At 41.7% G+C, this 14,946-nt stretch overlaps 1 protein-coding gene across 2 annotated transcripts; it reads left to right on the forward strand.

The window, feature by feature from the left end:
- Positions 1-990: 990 nt before the first annotated feature.
- RB195_000909 (uncharacterized protein) lies at positions 991-14,254 on the forward strand (the record flags this gene model as incomplete). Of its 2 annotated transcripts, XM_064197468.1 has the most annotated exons (23): positions 1,175-1,286; positions 3,308-3,456; positions 3,513-3,640; positions 4,325-4,416; positions 4,684-4,836; positions 4,954-5,108; positions 5,198-5,341; positions 5,652-5,733; positions 6,963-7,078; positions 7,170-7,292; positions 7,953-8,063; positions 8,127-8,278; positions 8,340-8,449; positions 9,541-9,695; positions 10,564-10,782; positions 11,126-11,287; positions 11,575-11,778; positions 11,842-11,934; positions 13,062-13,139; positions 13,198-13,260; positions 13,316-13,432; positions 13,495-13,590; positions 14,045-14,254. In XM_064197468.1, 23 exons carry the CDS (start codon positions 1,175-1,177, stop codon positions 14,252-14,254), a joined length of 3,024 nt encoding a protein of 1,007 aa, XP_064053349.1. The 2 variants fall into 2 exon arrangements, with proteins under 2 accessions (XP_064053348.1, XP_064053349.1); XM_064197467.1 differs by lacking the exons at positions 10,564-10,782; positions 14,045-14,254 and adding an exon at positions 991-1,044 and having other exon boundaries at positions 1,199-1,286; positions 13,495-13,659.
- Between the last annotated feature and the right edge of the window lie 692 nt (positions 14,255-14,946).

Genomic DNA, 14,946 nt, shown 5'->3' on the forward strand with positions numbered 1-14,946 from the left:
AAAATTCTCGTCGATCCGCGACGAATGCACCGATCTTAAAAGATGTGGATGAGTTGCAGAGCTCTATTCATTCCTTGAACAACACAAGGAACGGAAACATCAGATGGTGATGATGGTTTAAGCGTAAAACTACGTAAATTTTTTACATATCAAAAATATTGAAATAGGAGAGGACACCTTCGCGTGTAGATAACATTATTGATCAGATTTTTTTCCACGATATTTCTTTCGGAACTGGTGTTCTCTGTGGAATCATCGGAATATCGGAAAAATCAAAAGTTCAGGCAATAAATTCAGGAGAACACACCAGACTGTCTCGAAGAGTTTGGAAGCTGTTCTTTAAGCTTTCTCCGTACCTCCTCCCCGTGTCACCCAGAAAGTTGATTTTTTCCGTGTAAAAATCTACTTCGAGCACATCAACTCGTAATGAAACCAAGAATTTCTCGTGTTTCTGGACGAGGCGCCAGACCATCCTCCACATTTAAAAAAACAGCTGAAAAAGGAAATATTTTTACTAGAAGTCAGAACCGTGAATTTTTTCCAATTGTTAGAGAAGAATATTGGAGAACTCGTTCACAATCTCGTTGTAGTTCGGTTTTTTTCTCCGTTTTTCCTTATCTCACGAGATTTTTCCATATATAAATATCATTTCAGTGGAACGCTTCCTTCTTATTTTCCTCAGAACTAAAACAAAGTTTTTTTTTGCCACCATATTTTTTTACTCGCTGTTCCTTTGCATTTCAACTTTCTCTTTCAAGATAGTATGTGATGCATTATATTTACAAATTGCTAGCAAAATTGTCTAATTCCCTTGAAGAAACGTACCGTTCTCTATTTTTTTGCCTTTACCAATTTTATGCCCTCTGTTATATAACCGTCATGCTATTGTCTTTGTTTTATAGTCTCCATCTATCTGTCGCATTATATTGTTGTCATAATTCTTTTGCAACTTTTACAGACCTTAAGTAAAATACGATCCCGGTCATTTGAATGGGAGTTTTAACCTCCCGGCTCAAATCTGAGTCTAGAGGAGAGGGTGTACAGGTATGTGCTTTCCTTCATAGCTTGTGAAGCGTACATGTTCGTGAAGTTGCTTTTATTCACTTAATTATCTGCTTCGATCATTAAAAAAATACTCATCGCATGATCATTTGACCAATTGCGTGTTTTTCGTATGTACCTTCCCGTCACCTTTCAGTTAGCGTTCGATCCAGACGAGAAATGGAGTAATCTCTACAGAGAAAGGGAGAAGAATCATCTCTACAAATGGGTCGGAGTACGAAAAGGTGAAATATGACTCAGCTTAGACATACAGGGATTTTTTTTTGACTGAATAGTCAAAAAAAGGCATTATTAAAGGCATCACCCCACGAATCTGGGGTGGCGCGGATTTCATGTGGGTTATGCCTATACGGAGTCGTAGATTATGGATAGAAGGGTGATTCCGTCTATTTCTTCCTGATTGCCGTAGAAAACGGCCCTGAAGATACGACTTGAAGCGTTCCGGCACGGATTCGTCGGGTGATGTCTTTAAGTCTAACGAGTGCACAAATCAATAACAATAATTTTCAATTTATGCTATTAGGCATGTGTTGCTACGGTATTTTCACAGTTATGGGAGTTGCATGAATTACGATATTTTCTTTGAATTGGATCCAAGACGTTATAACGAGTTTTGCTGTTGAATACGCTATTTGTTATAGAATTCTGATTTCTGCCATTTTGCTATAATTAAAATCAAATGTTTCTTAGAAATCATAGATATTTCCAAAATATTCCAACAATCTGTGCAGATAATTATGAAAGCACCTAGATGAAGAAAAGTTGTAGTTTTTTCTAAAGAAAAGTAATAGTGAGTTTTGTGCAAAGAATTAGTTGCTGTTGGAGACGAAACGTGCTCAATGATAACAAGGACGAACATAATCGTGAATATGTTAGATTTCCTAGCACCACCCAAGGTGGGACCCCGCTGCAGTTCGCGGTGGTCCGACCTCGATTCCAATCGCTGCATTCACTGCACGGCTTTCTTTTTGACTCGTCTATGTGTGGGGTTCAGGATGTATTTTTCATGGGTAGCGGTGAAAATTCGAAACACCTCCCGGAAAAGCAGGAATCGCACCCTTATTAGCATCAAGAAACAATTCAGTCTATCGATGAACGAAGCAATTTTTGTGACTTCTGCGTAGATGACTTCTGTTTGGATTTACGCTGTCAGACGAACTAAGACTTCTACTCGTTGCTTCTGAAGCTTCTGATTCCTGTAATTGTGCAATGTTACTTAAAGGATAAAGTCTCTGGTGTTAATCAATCCGCTTGGGATGCGCTCCCATGCTTCAATTCAGAATCGTCTGAGGTTTACGAAGGCGTAACTGGCTTACTGACTTGCGGGGGCTAGCCAAACTATCACGTCAGCAGGTAGAGTATGAGCGTGTCCACGCTCAATTTCCTTGCATTCCTAAAAACGGAAAGGAAAACGACTTTCCTGTACGAATTTTCTTGCGAAGCACCTTGCAACGCGTCACTGCTGCACACGCGCATCGTCCACTTGTAGTGTAGAGTGATCAATAGGGTTTCTCCAGCAGGTAATAACAATGGATAACCTGGTGAGGGAACCGAAGCGTAGGCAAAGGTGTCGTCGTAAAGTATCTCGTAGAAAAATGCGCACAAAAAGTCAGTTTCATACTCCATTTTTCAGGACCACTATTGGGAAATAAACGTAACACGCTCATACTCGTAACTTGGACGCCCAACTTTATCTTTTCGTTGAGAAATCCCAACATGGTCAATTTTTAGTGTGGAGTCTTTAAGGGCCGCGATGCGAAACGTAGCTTCGTCGTGCCCTTCTTACCCCAGTGGTTGCTCTGGAACGATTTTTGCATTTTTGCATGTAGAAAAGCAATATATCTAATGTAATATATCGTCATAAAGGATAAAGGATAAAGTTTGTATTTGGGATGCGCCCCTTCACTTCAATTCAGAATGTTTGAGGTTTACACGTGTATTGGCCTATAAATGAAAAGCAATATATCTAATGTAAGTGTTTATATCGTCCCAGACAAGTCTGGTACCAATTTATCGACCCCGGAGGGAAGAAAGGGTTTGGGGAGAAAAAGGGGGGAAAAATAGCTGCGCCCCCGCCCTCTTAGTCTGAAATGAGTTTTGCCTCAAGCGTCTAAACATTTCTCAACTCCTGTTACTATTGGTTACAAAGACGCTGTGTGCAATGTAATAATTCGATTTCCACTTGTCCAGCTTCCAATAATTAAACAACTGAGGAGAAATCTACACACTCATTTTTTTTCTTCAGGAGGAGAGCTAATAACCATCTACGAACGGGACGGTGAAGATGGGGTGTTGAAATTTGCTGATGAAAAAATGACATCAATGCTGTACGGGGATGGCAGAGATCCACATCACATCAAAATTCAGGACTACATCAAATGGAAGAAAGCAGTGGTTTGTCAGAGTAGAGGTGTTCGTTGCTGTCAGAAGTCGTGGAGCGTTGCTTGCAGAATGTGCAACTCGGCCTCAGCGACGATGTCGAGATGCAGGAGAACAAGTTCAAGGAGCACGATGCCCTATGGAAGTTGAACAAGCGAGGCGTGGAAGGAGAAAACATCATTCATTTGTTACTGAACAGGTAAGGAACCTTAGTGTCCTCGGTTTTTTTTTTGCATTAAGGATCACAACAATGGTTCAGTTAATCGCTTATGTTGGTCAAAATATTTGATTTGAAAAAAAAAACAAAAAAATGACTTGTAGTCTATGATTTGATGGTATATGAAAACCTTTCGACTTTGTGGTTTTTGGTTCTATTTGTGGTTGATCTTTCTTTCGCTCCTTATCTTTATCATGCAAGGGCAGGATACCACAAAAATGACGATTTTGGAATCTGTCTACGTAAAGATAGAGTCAGGATGTCGACCATGAGTACGAGCGTGATTATGCCCAATTCCTCCAATCGTCCCGAAAAACTGTCTCTGTGTTCGGAATTTCCTACGAGGTACCTTGTAGCGCCGATTCTGTGTACGCGCCGCGTCTGCGAAGCGGACTGTAATTAATGAGGTTCTCATGCAAACAAAACAAACGAATAGGCTGCTGAGGGAGCAGACGCTTGTACAGGATCAGCGTCTCAAGGTGCTTCGTAGGAACGTTTGAACACGATGGGAATTTCCCACCATTATTGTTATTCAGATCGAATGAGAAGAATTGAGCGTGGTCATGTTCATATTTGTGATCTGCGTCCCGTACGCTATTTCCTCGTAACGTAAAATCATAACATCATAGATTTCGAGGTGCGCTGTCTTTAATCAAACTCTTTAAGGGAACAACAGGTATGTTATGAGATCGCTCGAATTCTGCTCAAACGTTATCCTGGAATGGCTAACGACATCTACATGGGTGATGAGATGTTTGGTGAGTACAATCTGTATCCAGCTCTTGTACTTGGGATTTTTCGAAAATCCTAGAAATTGTTTAGTGCTCCTTCAACCATTCAATTCAATCCTCGTAATTTTTTTTGCGATTGCTCTCACCGTTTTTTTTTTGCGCCGGCGAAACATTTTTCAATTAAACGCAACGATCGTTGCTGTGTAGTGGGAGGAGGTGGAGCCTCGAACCAATGCACCTGCCACAATACGTGGTCGCTAAGAGGGGAAATTTCCTCAAACACTCTCTTTTCAGGCCAGTCCGCACTTCATCTCGCAATCGTCCACGACGACTACGAAACAGTCCAACTGCTTCTGCAGAATAAAGCCGACGTGAATGCGCGAGCTTGCGGGAATTTTTTCCTTCCCGAAGATTTCAAGGCGACAAATAAGGTCACGGATTATCAGGGTAGGCTTTATGCTAAAAAGACAAGAATGGATTGTAATTCTTGGACAAATTTTCTCCGAATGAATTCTTTGTAAAAGTGGTGCCAAGGATTTTAATTATGTAAGGTACTATTTCCAGGATATGCTTACTACGGAGAATATCCGTTAGCCTTCGCTGCTTGCTTCGGCAACAAAGACATCTACGATCTTCTAATACAATACGGAGCGAATCCGAACCTCCAGGACTCTTTCGGGAACACGATTCTGCACATGTGCGTTATCAACTACAGCAGTGTGAGTGTTGTTTGAAATCCTTGGGAAAACTATTGGAAAAAAGAAATAATTGGTTGGAATTGAGTGATAGTAAGAAAAAAGGTTTTTAGTCGATGTACTCGTACGCTGTACGGCACTGGGCAAAACCGGCTGACCCACATGTGGTAAATCACGCTGGTTTAACTCCTCTCACTCTGGCTACAAAACTCGGACGAAAACATATTTTTGAGGAAATGCTTGAACTGATGAAAGTGGTTCGTTGCAAGTTGTTTACTTCTGCTATGCACTTCGTGACTTAATATGTTTTTCACTCTCGGAGAAGTTCTTTGAAAAAACCTATATTATGTTTCTAATTCTGGTTTTCTTTTACTTTTGATAGTTCTAAGTCCACGATGTATGATGAGAACCAACTTTTCAAAAAAAAAGCAGACTACCATTGTGTACATGAGTACAATATGACTATAGAAAAAATTTTGAAAACAGATATCATTGTTTCGAAAGATGCAGATGACGATGCCTGTGAAGGAATGTAGTCATCCAGAGATCTATTCATGTACTTTTCAGGAGTTCTGGCGATTTTCCGATATGACCTGCTCTGCATATCCATTGAACACGTTGGATACTATACAACCAGACGGATCGACCAGTGAGTTCTCACAAATTCAAAAAGAATTGAAACTAGGAGAAGCCTTCAAAAATAAACTACAATTAGACTACATAAGCCGATTAAAGTCTTCGAAAATATTTAGAAATCTTTTCTAAACTGGTTAACAATAACAGTTCTGTGGAGAGTTTTACTAGAGAGTGACTAGAACTTAGAAATGGATTCGGATGATTAATGCAACAGTAGTGCACTTCTGTTAGATGTGTTTATCTCAGTTCGTTGATGTGTATGAGTTTGTATCGATGGAAACGTGCTGTAGTCTAATCAGAACGACTTGAAGCAGCTGGTGGGCGCTTGCAGGCGAAGTGGCAGGGTTAAAGGCAGCTACGAATCTGCGGGTGACTCGGACTTCAGAGTCGAGTTGACCTTCCTAAAGGGCATACTAGATTATGGAGAGGACCGGTCATCCCGTTCATTGCGTCTCTTACCGTAATTGCCGGAAAAACGGCCCGGTTGATGTTCTCGTGCCAAGTTCTGGCCCGATTCTAATCAAACTCCTTATAGCAGAAGTGCGTCGGAAAAAAAAAGATCGAAGCCGTGCCGTTCGAGCCCTTTTGAAGGCAATGATTAAGAAATTTACGGAATCACCTTGCTGCCGTCTACGTCTAAAAAAACGCATACTCCAACGGTCTGAAATCCATACCACTCCAGATTCCAGTGAGGTGATGCCTTTAAGCTGGTAGTTACGGGTGACTCGAACTGCAGAAATGAATTGAATAAAGTTCTACTCTATTAGATCAGGTTTATTGTACTGTAACTAACTGTATTTAGCATATTGAACATCCAATTCACCCTTAGTCACTGCGATAATCACAACTGAATTGCTTTCTTTTGTTGAAGTAGTTAATTAATTAATCAATTAATTAATTAGTCGTGTATAAGAAGTGGTTAGGAAGCAACGTTCTTTCATATTTATTCAGTATCGATTGTCATTTTCAATGTACAGTATAGAATAGTATCGGGCGGGTGTAGTGCAGTCGATCAGATCCCATTCCATCAGTACGGGGTCGAAAAATTGGTACCAAACTTGTCTGGGAGGGATACTGACTTGATTCATCGGCTAGAACTTCCGCAAGTCATTGTATAGGCTAGTTACACGTTCGTAAACCTCAAACGATCCTGAAGTCAAGTGAACGTGGTGGTGCATCCCAAGCAGATTGAATAAGGCCAGACGCTTTATCCTGTTGTCCTTTATCACTGTCATTTTACAGATTATGACTCTGCTCTTATGACTGTGATCAACGGTAGCACCGCCGAGCACTTGGATATGATCGGAAGTGAAGTAATCCAGCGTCTACTTGCCGACAAATGGAAAGCTTTCGCAATGGTGAGCAGAACCTTCGAAAATACACCAGATTTCGTCTATTTCTTAGATTCATAGATTTAAAAAGTCGTTTTCCTTATTTCTACGATTACAGCGGAAGCTAATTGAACGTCTAGCGTTACTGGTAGTTCAGTTGGTCACGTTGTCCATCGTTGTCTACGTTCGACCAACCGAAATTTCTCGTCTTTATATGGATGAACCACAATGGGACGATTGGGTAAGAATAGGAAGATAAATTACTGGGGAAAATGTTTATCGCTGTAAGTTTCTCGAAAGAATTTTTATACCAGAAGAGACTAGAGATGTATTTATCAATGGCTCAGAAGTTTATGTTTAGTATACAACGTGCGCCTTTGAAATCGGCGCAAAAAGATTCTACGCAAGAAGTTTAATTAAGTTAGTATACAAAGATAATTATTTGCGAAGTTGTCGGAGTCCTTGTTTATTTCTGCCTGATTTCTATATTTATCCACATTTCTCTCGCTGGAGTCCACGAACCTCTGAGACTGTGTGATCCTTCGCAGCGTCACACCCAGATGGTTTCGGGTACCTGTAGAATTTAATAATTTCGGCGCCCGTTCTTCGGGAGCGAAAGCTTTCTGTAATCGCAGCTCTCCTTTCGTATTTCAGGCTTGGAGTGCTCAGCCATTCTGATGTTATAGAACTCCTACTGATAGTTATGCAAGATTTGTACTTTACTTTTTTTTTACTTTAAAGCCAATTAGTGCCTATTCTTGAATTCTGAACTGAGATGTATCAGGAATTTCAAATAGAAACTAAACTAAACTAGAAACTGTACAATTAGATGCCCTGAAATTGATTGAATTGATAAAATTGATAGAGTAGCTTCTCTTAAGGTGTCACAAACTCATTTCAGATAAGAACAGTATGTGAAGTACTGACCATATTAAATTGTGTATTTTTTGTATTCTTTCAACAATTTGGAGAAATTCGTACTCAAGGAATAGCCGGGTATTTTAGGAATCTGGTATGTTCTTCAATTTGTTTTTTTCCTTTCACGATACTTATCCAACCGCAATCCCCTTTTCAGAAAACGGTTCCAGCAAAATCGGTGTTTTGTTTGGCAAATATTTGTCTTTTACTGTGCATTCCTTTTCGTATCCTAAGGTTACACGAATTAGAGGAAGCTCTTTTCGTGTTTGCTTTGCCCGGTTCCTGGATTTTTTTGTTGTTCTTTGCAAGGTAATACTATCCCTGATAGGTTTTATTTTCTGACGCAGAAAATCAGAGTTCGCGGTTTTAGAAGTGCCAAACTCACCGGTCCATTCGTCCAAATGATCTACAGTATGATCGCTGGTGACATGATGCGGTTCGCTATCATTTCAGCAATCTTCTTGGTATCGTTTTCACAAGGTATGTTTATAACACAAAGACAGACATCCCTGAACTAACCCTTGATTATGGATTACTCTTACGGAACTCTAGTACTATAGTATTACTGTAGTAGCTGAATAAACGGGCAATATATGAAAAAGATGAGAGTGGACACGATAGAGAACTGCGCCTGATGTGCAAAACCCGATGAACGCGTGTAGTTCGGCGAGCTAATGATTAAAAGCACCATAGCACAAAGTTGAGTGTTGAGATCTCGCCACGAGTTTATTAAAGGCATCCCCACGAATCTGAGCTGGTACGGACTTCAAATGGAGTATACGGGATCGTAGATTATGGAGAGAAGGGTGATCCCGTCCATTTCCTCCTAATTGTCGTAAAAAACGGTCCGGAAGATACAGCTTCGGTCGTTCCGGCGCGCTTTTTCACAAGGAGTTTCGATTGGAGCGCGCCAGCCTTGTGCACTCGCCGCATCTTCTGGGCCGTTTTTTACAGCAGTTAGGAAGAAATGGACGGAATCACCCCGCTCTCCATAATCTACTATCCCGTATACGAATAATCCACCTGAAATCCGTGCCACCTCAGGTTTGTGGGGTAATGCCTTTAATCCAGGGGTATAGGTCACGACTGTGGTCGCGATCATGCTCAATTCCAGCTAAGTGCCAGGAAACTTGCACCGAATCCTCTTACGTGACAGCTAACAACGTGTCACGTACGTGAATAGACACGCGCCTAGCAGCGAGTGGACAATCAATGACATGCTGAAGCTACCTCTCGCTGGTAGGTGCGCTGCGTGTGTCTGCTCTCGCATACATGACATGTTGTTAGGTGCTTGGTGATAATTTTTCACAACGCTCTTCTGTTCTGGTAATTGGAGGTGTTAGGTTGCGTCGTAAATAAGTGTACATTTAATTTTCAACAACATAAAAAATAAGAGATAATTTCTAAAGTGTATTTTCCGTTATTTAATATGATTTTGGATTTTGTTCCAATATTGACTATAAATGTTCCAAGCCGCAAGCGATGCCCACCTCTGTTTTATTATAATCAGTACCCAGTATTATATTTTATTGTGAACACGCTCCCATAGACAATTATACCGAGATTTTCAGTTTTCTTCTTCGTCGGCAAGGATATGGATGCAAAACAACAGCTGAATAGTACGAATCCACATTTCTGTGCAGTAGAAGGCTACGACATTTACACCTACGATAACTTCCCTGAAACTTTTATTACGCTCTTCCGAGCTAGCATGGGCGGCTACGATGTGAGTTATTTGCCTCATTTCTGTCAAAAATAATCAGATAAATAACGTTAACAGAAATGTTAGATTTGGAATCCATGCAAGCAAGTACTATGAGTCTGATGCAATTACGATCGGACAACATTCAATGGGAAGGTGTAGCGCAGTCGGCAAGAGGCTTCGCTGTGACTGCACGATTGATCAATAAATAGTTCGGGACCGCCCTACTACGCCATCCAAGCTTTTCTGGCGGATTAATTAACACAAGACACTTTATCCTTCCACTTTACTCTCGAGCTTCAACTCTTCACCTCAGTACATCTGCGACTGATAATAATAATATGAAAGACATCTGGTGGCGACAGTGGTTCTATTCGTGGTTTTCTGTACCATCATCCTTCGTTGCGGTATCTACGGGCAGCTGCAAACTCGTCCTTTTGTGCCGACTAGCAATTGTTTCCGGTTCGATATCCAACAGTTGGAAGTACAGAGGAAAGCGGAAGCTTCCTTCGATTGTCCGAAACTCCCTCCGACTCTGTTTGAATCTTGACATAGCGATTCATTTGTTTTTTTAAGGAGGGAATCCATCAGTTGGATACGTGTGCGCTCGTTTTTCATTCGCCTGTGGGACCCTGCAGGCGGAACTGCGGATGAAGTACGTGCAAGCACAATTTGTTATGCACTGTAACACTCATGATGAGAGCAGCATGGGCAGCATTCGCACCCCATCAAGGAAGCTACGGACCGACTGACGAACCAAGATCTCCGTGCCTATCTTTTCGGCTCGACAGTTCTTCCACCGCTATGTTACGCAGCGGAGACGTGAGCAGACACTACTACCACATCCAGGAAGCTACTCACTACCTACAGAGCCTTTGAGAGATGTCTTCAGAAGTTTAACCGGCGTACACAATACCTAGCCGGTCTTCGCAGCTCCGACTTGCGAGCAGTGTCGAGTCTTCCCAACCCAGTGGAATATATATCGAAAGCAAAGCATAGATGGGCCGCTCACGTTATGAGAAGAATCGACGAAAGCCTAAAAGAACTAAAGACTAAAAGAAGGACTAAAAGAACGCTGGAGTGGATCCCAAGAGGCCACGAACAAGATAGGGTGATGTATTCGTTGCATGGACCAGCGGAGAGTTCAGCTGGATAAGACTCCAGAACCTCGCGAAACTCGCGAAACTTCAAAGCATCTTTGATGACAATGTCGAAACTAAACGAGTGGAAAATATGCTGGAGACCGCACGTCCAGTTTAGACGGACCATCTAAGTGACTATGTGTATTATTTTCTTGAATTATAGTCAAAAAGAGCTTGCCAGATATAAAAAAACATCCACGACTGTAGAGATTATTGAAAATATTTTTAAGTTGATAAAATCAGGTTTTGGACCAGGCACCTATGAATGTGAGGGCTTCATTTCTGCATCGTTCCTATTTAACATCTTTTCAGTATGAAGAATTCGCTTGTGCAAATTACGAGGTGCTCACGAAAACGTTGTTCGTGCTGTACATGTTTGTGATGCCGATTATGATGATCAACATCCTTATCGCTATGATGGGTAACACGTACACTACTGTAATTGCTCAGGCAGAAAAAGCATGGAGACAGCAGGTAGGTTTCAATTGCACAAGGATTCCTTTCTAATGATGCAATTTCCACGTAGTCGGGTCAAAACGACATGAAGCACGGGGTAGTTACGTAGGCGGGTGCGCTCGAAGCGATACGGTGGAGCGTAGTGGTCGAAATCGAGCGGGGAGTCTTGCTAGCACCGCTTAACGCTGCAGTTCGCAATGATTCCTACGGCTAAATCCACCGCGCCGCTTCGCACCGAGTAGAGCTCCTTACGCAACTGCACCGTGCTTCATGTCGTTTAGACCCTACTATAACTATTGTTACAGTATGCACAAATCGTAATGGTTCTGGAGAGATCGGTAGGCAGGGATAAGTTAGCGGCCAGTCAACTCGAGTACAGCATCAAATTAAATGACACAAACGATGCTGCACTTGAAGTGCGAGGTTTAATGGTCATCAAGCAGACGAAGAAAACCAGAGCAAAACAGCGAAAGCAAGCCATTCATCACTGGAAAACCATCGGTAGAAAGGTGCGATTGTTATATATAATAGTTGTTAAATGATGACGTTCAGAAACATAAAATGTGCTTTAGGTCATTCATACAATAGCTAAAGTCGGCAAGGAGCACGCGATCCTGTTGCTTCATGGACATGACCGACTTGATCCTATTATTGAAGATGACAAGGTTAGTTTGATTTTTTCGTCCCAGATGACAAAAAAAAATTCTGGAGCATTTCTCCAATGGATGTGAAACTGTAGAGAACGAAATGCGCATTTTTTTCTATGGTTCTTGTATTTAATTTCGGCAGAGAAATAGTTGTTTGCTCATTGTTGACATTCTGCAATGCTGCTTCGTTTGTGCAAACAAGATTCAATTTTAGTTCATTTTAATTTATTACTGTTTATTTATTCGATATATTATTCAATTTAATTTGTTAAATTTTGAATTTTAAATTTTTTATTTTTTGAATTTTGTTTATTTTATTGTTTTTTTTTTTTTCAATATTTATTTACTTACTGTACTAATTAGTTTCAATTTTAATTAATTTGATTCATAAGTAGCTTATACTTCCGCACCTACAATTTTCTTTTTTGTAGTGGTAGTAATCCGGTCGAAATGCGGTTTCAGTTAAAAAAAAAACACTAATGGCCTATCAATGCAGACTTCGCTTCTCGAATGTCGGGATAATGGTTGGCTAGTGATCACATATTGGTAGATATACTAAGTACAAGACGTATGCATCGTTTCTTCGTTCCCCTAAAAACCAGTACAGTACGCTCCGCACCACGGATGTACACTTCGGCTTTTCCTGGTAAAAGCTAGTAGACTTCACCGAAGCGAAGATATCACACGAACCTGTAGATGACGATGATCCAACCCTACGACATGGCGCTGATAATTCGATGACGACCCTACTTGAAATCCACAGCAAAATATACTCGAAGTGCAGTTTACAAGTGACGCGGTCCCGTGGACACCCGCGGCGATGCTCTTTGTGGAACTAACTATTAGTAATTAACTGCTAATTTTCGCGTCAAGCTTTCGTTGTTATCTGCCTCTAAGAAGCATTTTTCCCAAAATTGTGTTGGCACCTAAGCGGTACTTGAAGTTTGTGCTAAATAGCCAAATTCGACCAAATTACTACCGTTCCCGATTACTTCTAAGCATCTGTTTTTGCAGTTGCTTTGAAGAATCGGGAAATTACACTTCCGACTATCAGCTCATTGAAATTTTCGTCTTCAGCACTTCTCATCGATTTTGTGTGTTGTTCTTCCACGCTTCATCTAAGCAACAGAGTTGGTATTATTCAGGCTACGACGTGGAATCGGACACCCACACGTTTACTAAGCAGAAGTCGCCCAAGAAGTATCGCTTCACAGGGTGGCGAGGTTGTTTTATTCGCTTTATTTCACTCCATTGCTGCATTTACCTTGATGAACGTTACAGCAGCTAAAAATCGACGACCACGTATCTCACATGCACCTTTCTGCTCCGTCGAGTATACAGGAGGTTGTTTCAAAGTTTTCTGCCCGCAGCCATTACTATCATTATACAATCATTCTAGACTGTTAACTGGCATCCTGTGGAGGCCAATGCTGATCCTGACGAAGGGATTCATGAAGAAACCGTCGTGGTGCCCACGCACAGATTTGCTCAATCGGCCACGTCCATGTCAGATGCGGTAACGATGCTACGAAACACTTAACTTAAGACTCTCTATGTAGAATTGATTTTTTCATTCAGCAACGAAATATGCGGGTCCGAGGAGTGGAGATGGTACCTTCTGGAGATATACCAAACATGCCTAATTTGCCAACTAGAACACCACCTCAGAGAGCTGTTAGTCCGAAGATTCGCCATGATATGTTTCGCAGGAAGGGGAGCCCGGGCAGCGGAGGCAGTAAATGATTCTATCAGTCACATACAAAGTTCAATTACGAAGTATTAGCCTCACTTCTTCGTCTAACTAGGTGATTGTACATTACGTGGAGCTCACCGAGTCGTTATGGATTTTCCGTTGAGTTGTGTTTTAATGAATAAATTGTTTTATTAAACATAAGGATAGATGTATAGAAATACGATGCGCATCCTACGTTTTGTTTGCGTTAATTTCGGTTACTGGCCTCTTCTTCCTAGGGACTCGGGTAAAAGCTCAATGGTTCTAGACGCTTCCTAGCCAAAGGCATATAAGAGTGCTGCATCTCTGTCGTGTCATGCATGTCCTGTAAATGGATCAACATCATCTCTGAGTGGAAGCAACTTCATTTGACACCGTCCGGCCGTCAACATTAAGGAGACAGAGACCGAGACAGGAGGAGAAGACCACTACTCAGCAATGCCTGGTTCCGCCTCATTCAAGAAGGGAACTTCTCTCACGACCACTTGCCACACACGGGACCTGCGACGATATGCGCAAATTCTAGGAGCGGTTCCCGAACACGATGAGCTTCAACTCCTGCAGGATTCGGCTGAAAAACTGCTTGTCGATCTGATTTTTTCATGAGTCACCTAACATCGGGTCACATATGCAAATGACAGCAGCGCGTTACTAGCACTATCCGTCGCTGCAGTTCGCGATGGTCCCTCGTCGACTACAACCGCCGTCTGCACTGCGCCGCTTCAAGCGCAGCCGCTTAGGCAACCTCATCGTGCTTCATCTCGTTTTGAACCACTAGTGCTACCTCCTCCGCAACACTTGTTAGGCACGTCGCGAGAGAATTCAATCAAAAGACTGCTTCCATTTTTCAGGACAATCAGAGGAAGTTGAGCTCAGTTTCTTGATCTTCATCCTTAACCTTACTTTTTCAAGGAGAGATCTCAAAATCGTGGTACGCCGCCTTTAAGCAAAGTCACATGTCCTGAGACAATGTATCTAGTCCGAGGATAAGGTCTTCAAGGTCAGGGTCCAGGCAGCTTGAGTCTTCTGCGTCGCATTGCGTTTGCATGGGCGTAGCATTTTAGATGCTAACAGGCAGTCAACTCTCTGACTATACGTCTAGAGAAGAAGTATCTCAAATTTCAACAGCTTTGAATGGTCTCATCGTGTATTTAGAAATCCTGTTGCTGAATGTTGAAACTTGCAAGATTTAACAGAAAACTCTAACTCACCACAACCTCTGAGCACCATCCATGAGCGCCTGCGGAGCAAAAAGGCTCTAATTACTACCCAACCATCAATCAAAGCATTTACTACAT

Source organism: Necator americanus, chromosome IV, assembly GCF_031761385.1.
Source record: "Necator americanus strain Aroian chromosome IV, whole genome shotgun sequence".
Classification (NCBI taxonomy): Eukaryota; Metazoa; Nematoda; class Chromadorea; order Rhabditida; family Ancylostomatidae; genus Necator; species Necator americanus.